The sequence below is a fragment of the Miniopterus natalensis genome, chromosome 1 (genome assembly GCF_054644295.1).
Source record: "Miniopterus natalensis isolate mMinNat1 chromosome 1, mMinNat1.hap1, whole genome shotgun sequence".
Taxonomy (NCBI): Eukaryota; Metazoa; Chordata; class Mammalia; order Chiroptera; family Miniopteridae; genus Miniopterus; species Miniopterus natalensis.
This window is the reverse complement of record NC_142081.1, coordinates 136783052-136798190: the sequence shown is the minus strand read 5'-3', so window position 1 is coordinate 136798190 and position 15139 is coordinate 136783052. Positions and strand designations below refer to the sequence as shown.

The 15139-nt window shown below is 40.5% G+C and overlaps 1 protein-coding gene across 1 annotated transcript in view; it reads left to right on the top strand.

Annotated features, from left to right (window-relative positions):
* The window catches only part of EGF (epidermal growth factor), a 77749-nt gene that overhangs the window by 21171 nt on the left and 41439 nt on the right, over positions 1 to 15139 (top strand). Inside the window, exons 3-7 of the mRNA XM_016209461.2 lie at positions 698 to 879; positions 1279 to 1506; positions 2265 to 2467; positions 11541 to 11666; positions 12787 to 12909. Of these exons, the coding sequence (XP_016064947.2) occupies positions 698 to 879; positions 1279 to 1506; positions 2265 to 2467; positions 11541 to 11666; positions 12787 to 12909 (862 nt within the window). The remainder of the gene's footprint in view (positions 1 to 697; positions 880 to 1278; positions 1507 to 2264; positions 2468 to 11540; positions 11667 to 12786; positions 12910 to 15139) is intronic.

The window sequence follows — 15139 nt, the reverse complement described above, 5'->3', positions numbered from 1 at the left end:
ACCTTTCACCCTCCACCCCCCAAGAAGACCAGTTCACCTGCACGCACTGGAATTAGGAGATAACAGAGGTTTTGGTTGGGCTGTTTTTAAATGACAGAGCAGGAAACACTGCCCAAGAGACATAGAGAGAAGGCTTGCTCTTTGGGTCGTAAGGTCATAGTGCAAGGGCACTGGGGGTTGTCGAAAGGGGGTGGACTGATGGAGGAGGAGGGGCCAGAAGAAAAGTGGGGCCCTAATGAGAAATTCATCTACTCCAGAGCTCTGTGCACAGACTCCAAGGGAATCTTGTCAGAATTTGATAAAGCTTGGAATTGGGTTCAGGTGAGAATCTGGAAAATTCCATTAGCAAGTGGAATTGAATAAACTATCTTTAAGGTGGCATTGAAATTCCACTGTTACTATAGCTGAAATTATAACTACATTATGGTTGATTGCCTAATTTTAATAAGTATAGAATAACTTTCCATTTCAAAGCTATGCTCTAAATACTATGCCCAGAAGTATTCACATGGGGGGTTAACACTGGCACATCAAAACAATGGCACTGAAGCTGTGATTATTTTATTATTAAAGTAATTTTGGGAATGCACAAAAATGACAAGTACTTTAAAAAATAGGTTTTTATACATAGAAATAAAAATAATTTTGTTGTGAATGGAGAAATATTAACAACAATTTTGAAATCTGATTCTTACAGAAAGTATGCAATATAGAGAAAAATGTTTCAGGAATGGCAATCAATTGGATAAATGAAGAACTTATTTGGTCAAATGAACAGGAAGGAATCATTACCATAACAGATATGAAAGGAAACAATTCCCGTGTTCTCTTAAGCACCTTAAAATATCCTGCAAATGTAGCAGTTGATCCAGTAGAAAGGTAAATTCTGCTGTTTTTGGACACAGATGTACTTCAAAATCTGATGAAAATTCATGGAATCACATTTTGACTCACAGGGACCTTCTCATTGAGACCGTTGCCCTCTTCATAGTACAGAAACACCATTACCAATAGGCTGCTTGCCTGGATTTGAACCAGGGCAGGCTCCCTCTACAAACTGCACTCCTGACTACCTTGGCTTCATGCTGTTAGAAGCATAATTCTCCTCTAACTTGAAATCACATGGAAAATCCACAATAGGGCAATAAATATTTGTTGAAATGAATTTTCATTCAAAATAGTCAAGCTTGTCCTATGCAGACACCTGGGACTGAGAAAGTTGGCCATTTAAGTGACTTCACATTCAATTATGTGTCTAATTAATGTGTTTGCCCTCAGGTTTATGTTTTGGTCTTCAGAGGGGCCCAGCAGCCTCCACAGAGCAGATCTCGAGAGTATGGAAGTGAAGGTTCTGTTAGAGACATCAGAGAAAATAACAGCTGTGTCCCTGGATGTGCTTGAGAAGCGGCTCTTTTGGATTCAGTACAACAGAGAAGGAAGCAATTCTTATATTTGTTCCTGTGATTATAACGGAGGTTCTGTCCACATCAGCAAACATCTTGCACAGTAAGTTTTGCTTTTGGTGTGAAATGAAACAATTGCGATTTGAAGTCTGTGAGATAAATTAATTTGACTTTTGCCAGTTAAACCGTTATAGTGGTTTAGCACAGATTTGGGAGTCTTGAGTTCAAGTCCCAGATTTACTGATTATTAGACAAGTCACTTTGGGCAGGTCACATGACTTCTCTTATCCTCAGTTTCCTTTAATATGGGGATAAAAATAACCCCATTTCTTGGGGTTATTGTGAAAGTTAGGCAAAGAGACATGAATAAAAAAATTAACAGAGTATTTGGCATATGACAAGTTTTCACATGTTGGTTATAGTTATTCTCTCTGGAAGTGTTAGGTCACGCACTTGTGAAGCCATACAGTTCGATTTCTCATCTTGCCAGTAACCAGCTCTCCAGCATCTGGCAAGAGGCAGAAATTAGTCATGTGCGAAATGGACAAAACCAGAAGTCTGCTCTTACCCTCTTCCTATTTTCTTCTTTATTTTATTTCCATCACACTTACATGCTGATTTGCAAAAGAATGAGACAATAAATCTGGAGCTAGAAATTATACCTCATTAATTCAGATTATGGCTACCTAAATAAAATTTTAAACTTAATATCTGTTTCTAAACCTAAAAGAAAAATCATTGAAAAGGCAGGTGATTAAAATTCAGACAATAAATTGAAACAAAGTGAAACTTTAATAAGCCCAGAAAGAAACGTTCTGCCATCCTTTATGTGGTTTCTTTGTTTTTCCTGTTGTCTTTTAGGCACAATTTGTTTGCAATGTCCTCTTTTGGTGACCGTATCTTCTACTCAACATGGAGAAAGAAGACCATTTGGATAGCTAACAAACACACCGGGAGGGATATGGTTAGAATTAACCTCAACTCATCATCTGCGCCGCCTGGTGGAATTAAAGTGGTGCACCCGCTGGTGCAGCCCAACGCCGAACACGGCACGTGGGAGTCCGGTGAGTCATCTTCGATCTTGAACAAGGTCTGGCATGGTGGTCGCCTCCTGTCCACTTGCTCAAGCCAGACACTTAAGGGCTATCCTTGATTTCTCCCCCTGCCTCACCCCAATTTCCCAGTTACCTCCAAGTCCTTCCTGCTGCTTCCCTCCTCTTCTGCCACCATCATAGTCCAGACGACCAGCATTTCTGGCCTATTGTAGGAGCCACTCAGCTCATCTTTCTATTTTCCTCTCTTGCCTTTAAATAGTTAATCTGATCCATTAGCTTTCCTACTTGAAAGCCTTCATAAGCTTCCCTTTGCATTTGGGTTGACATGTAACATTCTGCCCTGCCGTCAATGTTTGGCCACCCTGACCCAGCAGCTCTCCCCTCCCCGGCTGGAAGCCAGCCCAGGCCCTTCCGTAGCTCCCCAGAATGCCCGGCCCCTTCGTGCCTAGCCCTTTCACGCACTCTTTTCTCTGCCTAAACTTCTCTTCAGTTCTGAGCTTAAATGTCGCGTCAGATAGACCTTCCCTGGGCATCCCATCAAAGTGGCCCCGCCTCCTACTTTTCTCTCGGTTTAGCCTTCACTGAACTCATTGCAAGGTGTCATTACATATTACTCTGCTTTCTTTTCATTTTCCTCCCATTTGACGATAAGTGCCGTGCAGGCAGGGATCATGTTTGTTATTTATTTGTTTAAACCACCCTATATTCACTGGTTATTTATTTATTTATAAATAAAGAATTTTAGATAATGTGAGTTAAAACGAATGGGTTGACTGAATCTAGTCCCAGTCCCCAATTTCGGCTTTTAAATGTAGTCTTTTCCATTTGAATTCTTTAGCATGGGCTTTTTTTTTTTTAAAGGTAGGTTCCTCAGTATAGCTTATATACCACAAAAATGATGTTACATTAACATTTGCTTTAGGTAAAAGTTTTATTTTAAGAAGGTTTTCAGATATATTTAATTTTATCCCCAAGTAGCCTTGTGAGGTTTTGAAGCAGAGATGGAATTCTCTTCTCTTCCTCCTAACTGCTGGATGGCACTGGGGTTTGGCAATAGTGTGGGAGACGGTAGGGCCTCTGAGTCCCTGACACAGTGAGTATGTAAATGTGTTTGTACCTGCCCCAGACATGGGTCCTGAAGAGAGCTGTGGAGACTGAACAGGACAGGCATGGGGTTTCTGAAGGAAGGCTGGACTGGGGCAAACTGACATTATTATTTCTTATATCCTCAGGAAGGCAACGAATAGCGTGAATGCTTCTTATCTGATTTTTTAAAAACTTAGAGCCCGACTGGGCGTGGCTCAGCGGTTGAGTATCACCCTAGGATCCAGGAGACAGAGGTTCAAGTCCCGGTCAGGGCAGGTGCCTGGGTTGCGGGCTCGATCCCCAGTTGGGGGAGTGCAGGAGGCAGCTGACCAATGACGACCCTTTCATCATTGATGTTTCTATCTCTCTCTCCCTCTCCCTTCCTCTCTCTGAAATCAATAAAGACATACAAAAAAAAAAAAAACAAAACCAAAAACCACACAACTTAGAAACTGTCATTTAACTTTTGTGATGGCTATGCTTTCAATGCAAGTTTACTTACTCATCTATCTGTTGTCGAACACTTGGGTTGCTTCTATGTTTAGCTGTTGTGAATAACATTCCTATGAACACAGGCATGCAGTGGCTGATTCTTGTTCTGTTCGTGATGTTCAAGATTCATCAGCAGTTCGGGTGTGGGCAACCTGGTCCATCCATTTGAGACCCTGTTTTCAGTTCTTTTCATCCAGTGAATTTCTGGACCATCTGATCCAGAATCCAAACACCCCAAGCTCTTTTCTTTTTCATAGCTGTATTAGCAAAATACGGATTGCTGTAGCTTTCAAACATAGTTATTGACATTTTCTTAATGACCGGGGTCACTTTTGCAAAGATGCCTGTCCCTGGAGCAAGCATACGACTGGGCTGAGGCAAAGCTGGGTTTGTAATACAGGTTTGCCCTGACACCACATGGCTGCCACTTGAAATGCCTTTTCAGCGGTCAGAATGGCTTTTCATCATTTTTCTGTCTTCTTTCTTGCTGTTGGCTCTCACTGCTTGCTGGTTTTCATATGCCTGGCTGTAACCTCACTTTATCTTCTAATCCAGGACTTTTTCTTGCCATTTGTTTATTGAGGAAACGAGATCATTTGTTTTGTAGAATTTTTCGCATTCTGGATTTTGCAGATTATATCCCCATGGTGTCATTGAACGTGATCATGTATTCCCTTGAACAGGTGGTTTAGGCCTTGAAGCCTGATCAGATTCAGCTTTTTTGCTAGAATACTTAATAGATGGAACCACAGGCAGCATTGTATGGTTCCTACTGAGCAAACCCGGGCGCATGCAGTGGCTGGTTCTTGTTCTGTGATGTTTAAGATTCATCAGCAGTTCGGGGGTTGCCAACCTGGTCCATCCATGATAAAGCTTCCCAACAGCCTTTTGCACAATCAGGCTTTAGACACTATTATTTATCACGGCCCAGAGCCATGTTTTGGTTAGTGGTTCAAAGTAAGGACATTCAAGTCTATCATCACTTATGCTTTTATTAGCTGAAGAAATTTTTCACATCAGCTATATGGTTTCCCTGAGGAGGATCTTTTATATGAAAGGTAAATTAAATGCTTGATGCTCTTCCTAATTTATCTGTTTTCAGAATAAGAGTTAGTATAGCCTCAAAAGGTGATCATTTTTTAAAAAAAAGCATCTATATAAAGTCATGGATTTTAAAAACATTTGACATGTTTATTTATTGCAATTATTATCATTTGGGTACTCAAATGGTACAATCTTTCCCTAGGAGGAGCCCTGATTTGAGGCTTCTAGTCTTTATGGGAGAGATGACCAATAGGGTCCCCTTACCTGCTCTCTCCCAGTAACTGCACAGGGAGATCTGGAAGCTGGGCTGAGGCTATGTGTGGGCTCAGCGAGAAATATCACTGGAACCATGCAGCCACTTCTGCTGTCAGGAAATGTAGTGGTTGTTGGGGTGGTAACAGTGGGAGTGAAGGATATGCACCTTGCATTTTTATTTCCATGCTAAGATCAAACTTGTCAGAAATGGGTATAAAATATCAATGACTGAGTGGGCCTGAGGGACTCTTCTGAGAGTAAATAGCATTTATCTTTAACTGATTGGAGGCTGTTGATTTTTTTACTTTCTGATTTTTAGAGGGGTTTAAATGATGAAGGATACCAAGTAGATGAATTCTGGCTGAGTGATTTTTTAAAAAAACTATAATTAAGATTTCCAATAGCACAAAATGATTATTCTTGTATTTTCTTCCTTGTTATTTTCTATTAACAAAAATAAATAAACTTCTCTATTATACACTTTGGGAATTTTTTAAGGGAGTTTATGAAGTTGTTTATTCAGGAACTCACTAATGAGAAAGATAATAAATAAGTAAAACAAAAATTTAACTCTGGGGTTCATAGAAAAATATATTATTTATATATAATTTTTATATTTATATATTATATATAATACATTGTGTGTGTGTATATATATATATATAATGTTATATATTTTATACAAATATATACTGGGCATCCCTCAGAGATATTGTGCTTTAAGTTCCAGACCACTGCAATAAAGCAAATATCACAATAAAGCAAGTCATGTAAACTTTTTAGTTTCCCAGTGCATATAAAAGTTTGTTTACAACCATACTGTGGTCTATAAAGTGTGCAATAGCATTATGTCTAAAGAAACAATGTTTGTAACTTAATTTAAAACACTTTATTATTAAAAAATGTTAACCACCATCTGAGCCTTTAGAGTAGTAATCTTTTTGCCAGTGGAGGGTCTTGCCTCGATGATGTTGGCTGTTAACTGAATAGGATAGTGGCTGCTGAAGGCTGGAGTGGCTGTGGAAGTTTCTTTAAATAAATACAATGAAGTTTGCCACATGGGTTGACTCTGTCACAAATGATTTCTCTGTATCATGTGATGCTATTGGATAGTATTTACAGTAGAACTTCTTTCAAAATTGGAGTCAGTTCTCTCAAATCCTGCTTCTGCTTCATCAACTAAGTTTATGTACTTTTCTAAATCTTTTGTTGTCATTTAAACAATCTTCACAACATCTTCACCAGTAGTAGACGCCATCTTAAGAAAGCATTCTCTTTGCTCATCCATAAGAAGCAACTCCTCTTCTGTTCAAGTTGTATCATGAGATTGCCCCAATTTAGTAACATCTTCAGGCTCCACTTCTAATTCTAGTTCTCAAGCTAATTCCACCGCATCTGTAGTTACTTCCTCCACTGAAGGCTGAACTCCTCAAAGTCATTTGTTAGGGTTGGAAACAACTTCTTCCAAACTCCTGTTAGTGTTGCTATTTTGACATCTTCCCATGAATCATGAATGTTCTTAATGACATCTAGAGTGGTGAATCCTTTCCAGAAGGCTTTCAATTTACTTTGCCCAGGTTCATCAGAGAAATCATTACCTATGGCAACTATAGTCTTATGAAATTTCTTGAACAGTAAGTAAGACTTGAAAGTAAAAATTATTCCTTGATACAGGAGTAATGGATATTGTGTTAACAAGCATAAAAACAACATTAATCTCATTGTACACCTACATCAGAGCTATTGGTTGACCAGATGCATTGTCAATGAGCATTAGTATTTTGAAAGAAATCTTTTTGTTTTTTTTAGTAGGAGATCTCAACAGAGGTCTTAAAATATTTAGTAAACCATGTTGTAAACAGATGTGCTGTCATCAAGGCTTTATTGTTCTGTTTATAAAGCACAGGCAGAGTAGATTTAACATAATTCTTAAGGGCCCTAGGATATTCAGAATGGTAAATGAGTATTAGCTGCAAGAGTCACCAGCTACATTAGCCCCTAACAAGAGAGTCAGCCTGTCCTTTGAAGCTCTGAAGCCTGGCATTGACTTCTCTCTAGCTGTGAGAGTCCTACATGGTATCTTCTTTTAATCTAAGTCTGTTTGGTCTGCACTGACAATCTGTTGATTAGTGTAGTTACCTTCATAAATTGTCTTAGCTAGATTTTCTAGATAACTTGCTGAAGCTTCTACATCAGCACTTGTTGCTTCAGACCTTGCACTTTCATGTTATAGAGACGGCTTCTTTCCTTGGCTTCTTTCCTTAAACCTCATGAGCAAGCCCTCTGCTAGCTTCAGACTTTCCTTCTGCATCTTCCTCATGTCTCTCAGCCTTCCTAAAATTGAAGAGAGTTACAGCTTTGCTCTGAACTAGGCTTTGGCTAAAGGGAATGTTGTGTCTGGTTTGATCTTCTATCCAGGTCACTGAAACTTTCTTTTACCAGCAATAAGACTGTTTCACTTTCTTATTGTTCATGTGCTCAATGGAGTAGCAATACTAATTTCCTTCAAGAACTTTTCTTTTAAATTCACAACCTGGCTAACTGTTTGGCACAGGAAGTCTAACTTTTGACCTATCCCAGCTTTTGACATACCTTCCTCACTAAGCTTAATCATTGCTAGCTTTTGATTTAAAGTGAGAGATACGAGATTCTTCCTTTCACTTGAACACTTAGCAGCTATTGTAGGGTTATTAATTAGTCTAACGTCAATATTGTTGTGTCTCAGGGAATAGGAAGTTCCCAAGGAAAGGGAGGGAGATGAGGAACGTCTAGTCAGCAAGGCAGTCAGAACACATACAACATCAATCAAGTTCGCTGTATTATTGGAAACAATTACAATAGTAACATCAAAGATACTGATCAGAAATAATATACAAATATAATAATAATGAAAAAGTTTTAAATATTGTGAGAAGTATCAACATGTGACACAGAGACAGGAAGTGAGCAAATGTTGAAAAAAGAACTCTGCTAGACTTGCTCTACCCAGGGTTGCCACAAACCTTCAACTCATAAAAAACCCAATAACTGCAAAACACAATAAAGTGACCACAATAAAAGGAGGTATATATGGTAAAGAGATGGGTTCTACCATTGGAAGGCTTGAGCCTTAGTCCAAGTCCTACCCCTTATTACCTGTACGTGATCCTTAAGATTCTTTTTTCTGATTTGTCAAATGAAAGGTAATGCTTGCTCTGCATAGCTCAAGGGCTTGTTATGAGAATTAATTGTGACAATGTAAGTGCTTTATAAATGTTCAAATTTTTATTATATCCGCTACTTATTGGGAGTGTTAAATATTTAGTTACAAGAATGATTAAAGTGAATGGGTTCAAATTGAAGAGACTAGTAAGGCTTTGTCGATGAGGCAAGTTTTACACTGAGTTCGAGGTAGAATAAAGGTGTGGTTAGTGGAGGAAAAAAAAACAAGATAAGGAACCCATGCCCATTGTTTCTGAACTGGGCCAGGGTGAAATCTATAGACTTACTTGGCTGTAGTAAAGCTCCTGAGAGCCTGTGTGTTAGCCAGGTAGTTATTGAAGGAACAGTTGGTGGTGGACATTAAACTCCATGATTAGGAGCTTTAACTTGATCTTAAAGGTAATTAAGCCCCACTTCTGGGCTCTGGGAAGGGGTATTATCTGAGGTCAGCAACAGCATTCTGAGTGCTAGCTTCGGCCTAATTTGAAGCTAAAGAGCAGCAGAAGATTAAGGAGATTAAACAAAAATATAGCCCTCAATCCTCTATGTTTCGCGACTTCCTAAAATGACCTTTTAAAGTGTTTAGTGTCTGAATTCAGGTCACATCATCAGCACATTCAGAGGAAAACAGTGACTGCTTTCCTGCCTGTGCTCATCTTTGAGGAGTGATATATATTATTAACAAGGTTATTAAAACCATCAGCAGCATGGCATAGTGGAAAGGGTAGTGGGCTAGCATGGTCTGACCATCTGAGTTCTAACAATAAGATTGACTGGAAATTAGAGGAGAAATCAAAGAAAGGAATTCAGTTGCAGATGACACAATCACAGGTTTGTGGGCATGGGTTCCAGGTGTCCATAGTACACCTATGTTGTAAAAGACACCCTAACCCTAACCCTAACCAAGTACTAAGTGGGACTATAAATGTGAATGGAATATACATGTGCGTCATCCTCAGAAGTTTATTGATTAATGGAAAAAAGACCGAAATACATAATTGTGATGATGATGATAAGAACACACATAAGGGAACGTGAGAGGTGGTATAAAAGTACCAAAAATAAAAAATTGAATCTAGATGAAAGAAAGAGCATTTCCTATACCTTAGACACTAATTATTTTCTTCATCAGTCAGTTTGAATCTCCATTAAGACACTATTAGCAGTAATTGAGGTTTGAGAATCTTTCGAGGTATAATTAGAGGAATGTACCACAAACATCTGACTCTGTATAGAACAATAAAAAATTTTTTTAAGTGGGAAATCTCAGAGAATATCTACCACAACTCTTCAATTTCATGGATTAGGGAACTGAGGTTAAAAAAAAAGTGATTCAATATAAAAGGCAGAACCGAGACAGAACTGTTTTTCTAATTCTTAATCCAGTGGTCATGTACCATTTTGGGTTTGGAAAGATTTTTATAAGGGATATTTACAAGAAGTATAATAGTTCAATTTTTTGTTACCTCAAGAAAGCAGTAGCACTTTGGTGCCATTAAAAGATTAAATCAGACCTTCCTGGATTTTTTTTGTTCACTTGAAAACTTTATAAATTAAGTTAAAAAAATTACATTTAAAAAAATTTGCAGCTGGGCATATTTTGTCTCCAGTAAAGTTATGTTTCTAATTTTAGTCATTTTCTTTAAATTTGGGGGTCATTTTATTTTTAATTTTGCTTAATTTAATTTTGATATGTGAGGCATGTAGGAACTTGAAAAACAATTTAGCTATACATTCTCAATCGGCACAAAAAACATGAACAAAAAACAAAATTTTTGAATTAATACCTTCAAAAAACTAATTAACATAAATCTTAACTGACTTAGTGGGTCTTATTCCAACAGTATTGAATAATTGACAAAATTGTGCGTTTAATTTGGTAAAGAGATTGGAACAAACAAGTTTAAAATAAGTAGGGAACTAACATTATTAGGCTGGTGTTTCTCAGAGTGCGGTGTGAAGATTCCCAGCTTCAGCATCACTCTAATCCTGTGAAAAATACTCACGCTTATCTTAGTATTTTCTACAGCATTTTACTGTGGTCTTGCCGTTGTTAAAATTGGCAAAGTATGAAGGAGCCCAGTTTGAGCAGAGATATCCGTGTTCTTTGTTTGGCCCTTGACTCCGGCTCTCATAGCCAAAGGTGCCACCTTGGCCATTTGTTGTTTATTATATTGGGCTAATTCAACCCAAGCACCTACCTCGCTGAGCAGGTTTTACTATTTGCCCTGGGTTACTTTGTAAAACATGGACCGCTGGAAGCAATAAACTCAGAAAACTGGGGAGAAGACATATGACAATGGTATTTATTAAACTTGAAAGATGTCATTCTTGAAACAGTGATCCTAAAAACAACTAATTATATAGATGGACCCATAAATATTATACTTAAGAACAGATGTTCTTAGGTTTGAAGCTCTTTTGTTTTGTAAAGAGATATTTCATTTACAGGATTTTTGTTTATGTACTTTATTATTATTTTTTTAACAAAATAGTTTTATAAAACTAAATCCGAATAAAAAAAGCCAAGCTGTGTTTAGTGTTTGTAACCCAATCAATGACAGCTCGGGCTAATTAGGATGCCCTATCCTGAGGGCTCCTGCAGGAGTAACACAATTAGCAAAACAGACCGCGGGCAGGGCGTGGCTCAGCGGTTGAGCGTGGACCTGGGATCCAGGCGATGGGGGTTCGATTCCCGGTCAGGGCACATGCCCGGGTTGCGGGCTTGGCTCTCTCATCAATGATGTTTCTATCTCTCTCTCCCCCTCTCCTTTCCTCTCTCTGAAATCAATAAAGATATATTTAAAAAAAATAAATCTAAAAAAAGAAAAAGAAAAACAGACGGGCCTTGGGATGCTGCGGGTCGGGCTAAAGCGGTGTGACCCGGAGCAAGGAAGTCCTGCTGATGTCACCGGGAGATTATGCGTCTTAAGAACCGTGAAGGAGTGGGGCATTGTCCCTGTCAAACCCACCGCTACTGCAAACCAACCATCTTGTCTTTCAGGTCCGCGGCTCTGCAAACCGGGCGAAGGTCACTGCAGAGGAGGCCTGTGCGGGCAGGAGCCCGGGTCCCGCGTGTGCTCGTGCGCGGAGGGCTTCGCTCTGAGCCCCGACGGGAAGCGCTGCGAAGGTACCGCGCCCGCGCCCGCGTCTGCTCCCCTCCGCCCCCCGCGCCCGCGCCCGCGCCCGCGCCCGCGCCCGCGCCCGCGCCCGCGCCCGCGCCCGCGCCCGCGCCCGCGCCCGCGCCCGCGCCCGCCGCCCCCCTCCCCCCCGCGACCCCGCCCGCGCCGCTCCTCCCTGCCGCCCGGCGCCTCCACCAGAAGCCGATCTCCCCGCCCCCTGCATTCCCCAGGGAAACAATTCTATTTCCCCCGGTTCTCGAGCCTTTGGCACACTCCCAGGCTTCTTTATGTGCTCTGTTCCCGGATCAAACGCTTTCAGCGGCTGCTGCGGGCTGACCCTAGGCAGGGGCGCTCTGACTGGGCCCCATGGACCCCGCGGGTTTGTGCAAAATGCCAGAGGTTTCAAATAGTTTAGGGCAGTAGTTGCACTGCGGCCATAAGGTCCTCAGAGAGTGTGTGTGACTCCAGGTCTCACGCCCTGAAGGCCAGTGGGGATCCGCAGGACCTGTGAAGGCGACTGGCCGCCTAGGGCGCCTCCTACTGGGAGCTCTGGGCCAGGTTTAGTGAACTCCGGAGAAATAGTTCTTTCTCCAGGGAGCTGCTGACCAAGCCTCCAGGGCTGCAGCATTTACTCAGTGGAGGCAGTTGGGGTGAGACGTTAGGTTAAGGAGACAGCCACTTGTTAAGAATAGTAGGAGGGGGCATCTCGTAGAACAGGGTCCTGGCGGCTGGGTGTCAGCTGAGGGACGCTGCTGGGACGGTGCCCACCTTCGCGGGAGGGCCCCTGTCAGCTTCCAGAGGCTGGAAGGCACAGCAGGGATGTCCTGTCCTTAAGAACTGCCATCAGTCCTGCCTGAAGTGGCTTTCAGATACTCTGTCTTTTCAGGGGAAACAGTACAATTTTTTCCCAGGGTAATTCTATGAAAATCTGTATTTGAAAGTATAAACTATGACAGAGTAACAGTGACTTTCACGATCATATTGAACTGGCTTCTTTCATCCTTTGCTAGAGTAGCAAAAACAGTCTTTCCACGGTCAACTGTGAGATACACTATTTTGGGCTCATTAGGGATACTAGAATTTATTTTCAAAAATAACCATCTGTGTTTTGCTGTTCTCTTTGTATAGATGTCAACGAATGTGCCTTTTGGAATCACGGCTGTACTCTTGGGTGTGAAAACATCCCCGGATCCTATTATTGCACGTGCCCGGTAGGATTTGTTCTGCTTCCTGATGGGAAACGGTGTCACCGTAAGTCACAGCAAGTACTTGCTGCGTTATTTCCTTCATGTTCACTGACGTTTCTGAGGTGGCTGTGGTCTGGGCTGATGGTCCTGGATCAGCAGCAAGCTTCAGAATTACTTTGGAGTTTTGTTTTGTTTTGTTTTAAAACATGAATGACTGTACTCTACCCCAGACTTGTTAATACAAAATCTCCAAGGTTGGGAAACAAATATATATATTCGTTTCTTTATCCAGATTTTATGAGATTTCATTATATGTATATCACTAAAAGATAAGCATATTAAAAACATAATCATAATATATTAATATATCTGAAAAACTAGCTTTAAGTTCCTAATATCATCTAATATCCAGTCAGTTTTCAGGTATAACCACAATACCATTATCACACCTAAAAATTAATAATTCCTTAATTATACCAAATCTCTAGTCAGTTTTCAAATTATCTTAAAAAATTTTTTTTTACACAGTTGCTTGGTTTGAAGTATCCAGACAAGCTCCGTGTGCTGTGCTAGGTTAATACACCTCTTTTATTCTACAGGTTCTCTCTCCTCTTTTTTCCCCCTTGCAAGTATTGTTAAAGAACCATTTTTTCCCCCTGCAGTTTCTCACATTTTGGATTTTACTGATGGCACTTCTGTGCTGTCCCTTTTCTTTTACAAACTCGTAGTTAGATCTAAAGGCCTGATCAGACTCGGCTTTGACATTTTTGGCACGAATACGTCATAGGTGTGGTTATATTTCCATCAGGAGACACATTATAAACATCCCCAATAGTCTTTTCTTTTTCTTGGTCTTTCTTTCATTCTCTTTTAGAAACAAGCTCTGGCCTGTTTTACTAAAGAAAAAAGGTGCATGATTGACTTCACTAAAAGCCCTGGCATGCTTTTAATGATATAGAATCGCCTGATCAATGGTCGCCAGTGTACATGTTCTGCGGAATTTTCCACATGCCGTGCCCAATTCAGTATATTTGTTTTCTCTTTTTTTAAATTAGACCCATTAGAGTGACATTGGTTAATAAAATGATATAAGACTCGTGTGCAGTTCTCTTACTCAATATTATTGTCACTGCCGTGATGGACGCCGTTTGGCAACACGGCGCAGTGCCCCCTCTCAGGTCGCCACCACGCTGCCAGTTGTTGGCAAGGAGGACGTTTCCTCTTGCCCTGCCTGGTAACTTTCAGAGCCTGCTTGGCCCCACAGCACGCACTTTCCACTTTCTACAAGGCGTGGGAGCCTAGAGTTGCCTCCAGGGACTTTGTCATCTCTTCAGCCACCATCTTTTTTCCTTCCGTGCAGGACCCCACCAACCAAATACACCTTGAAGCTGCCAAGATGCCTGGGGGGGGGCAAGAAAGAGCCCAGCGATCTCCCAGGGAATGGTTGTAGCAGCCGTTACCTCTCACTCCCCAGATTCATCATTTCATCAAGGGTTTCAAGTGGTGATATCTAGTTCTAGTATTTCCTTTTAATTATTAATTGGAATACCTTTCTAAAGAAAACTTTCATTAACTATTTGGTTACTTCAAGATATGATTTGTACAGTTAAGACAGAACAAATGCTGGATTTGTAACATTTTTTATGTGTTTCCACGCATTGTGGTGGTTATCCTCACCGCCGAGCAAACCCTGTCTCCTCTTTAGCCAGTGGGAGCCTCTGCGACAGGCTTCCTGACCCCAGTGATCTTTGATAGTTTCCTTGTTGCCTGTAGCACATATTTTCCAGGTTTGTCTTGTACAGCCCATGTTCTAGACCTGAAATTAGCAATCTCTCAAGGCATACTACTTTCTTTTGGTGAGAAATTATATTTAGAGAACATAATCTGCTACTAATTAGTCACTGTTTTTAAGCCTTTTGGGTCATCAGAGCTAGGAATACACTGTTTTTAAAAAAGTACATTATGAGTTTAAATGGATATTTTCAACTCAAATTTAGGATTACATACTCAGATACCTTCTTATAGAATTCTTATAGAATCTGCTAGTATAGCTAAGTAGAAAGGGAAAAGCCAAGTAAAAATATAAAATAATGTATATTTTCTAGCCCTGCTTCAGAGATGATGGAGAATAGGTCAATTTAAATGTTATATATGCTTATGAAATTGGGCACATAAAAATGGATGAATGGTAATGAATTTCTTGGAAATTACCTGTTACCCCTGTGCCTGTCTATGGAACTTGCCCTTCTTCCAAAACCATGTGGTTTACCCCTTGACAAATACTCAAGTGCATG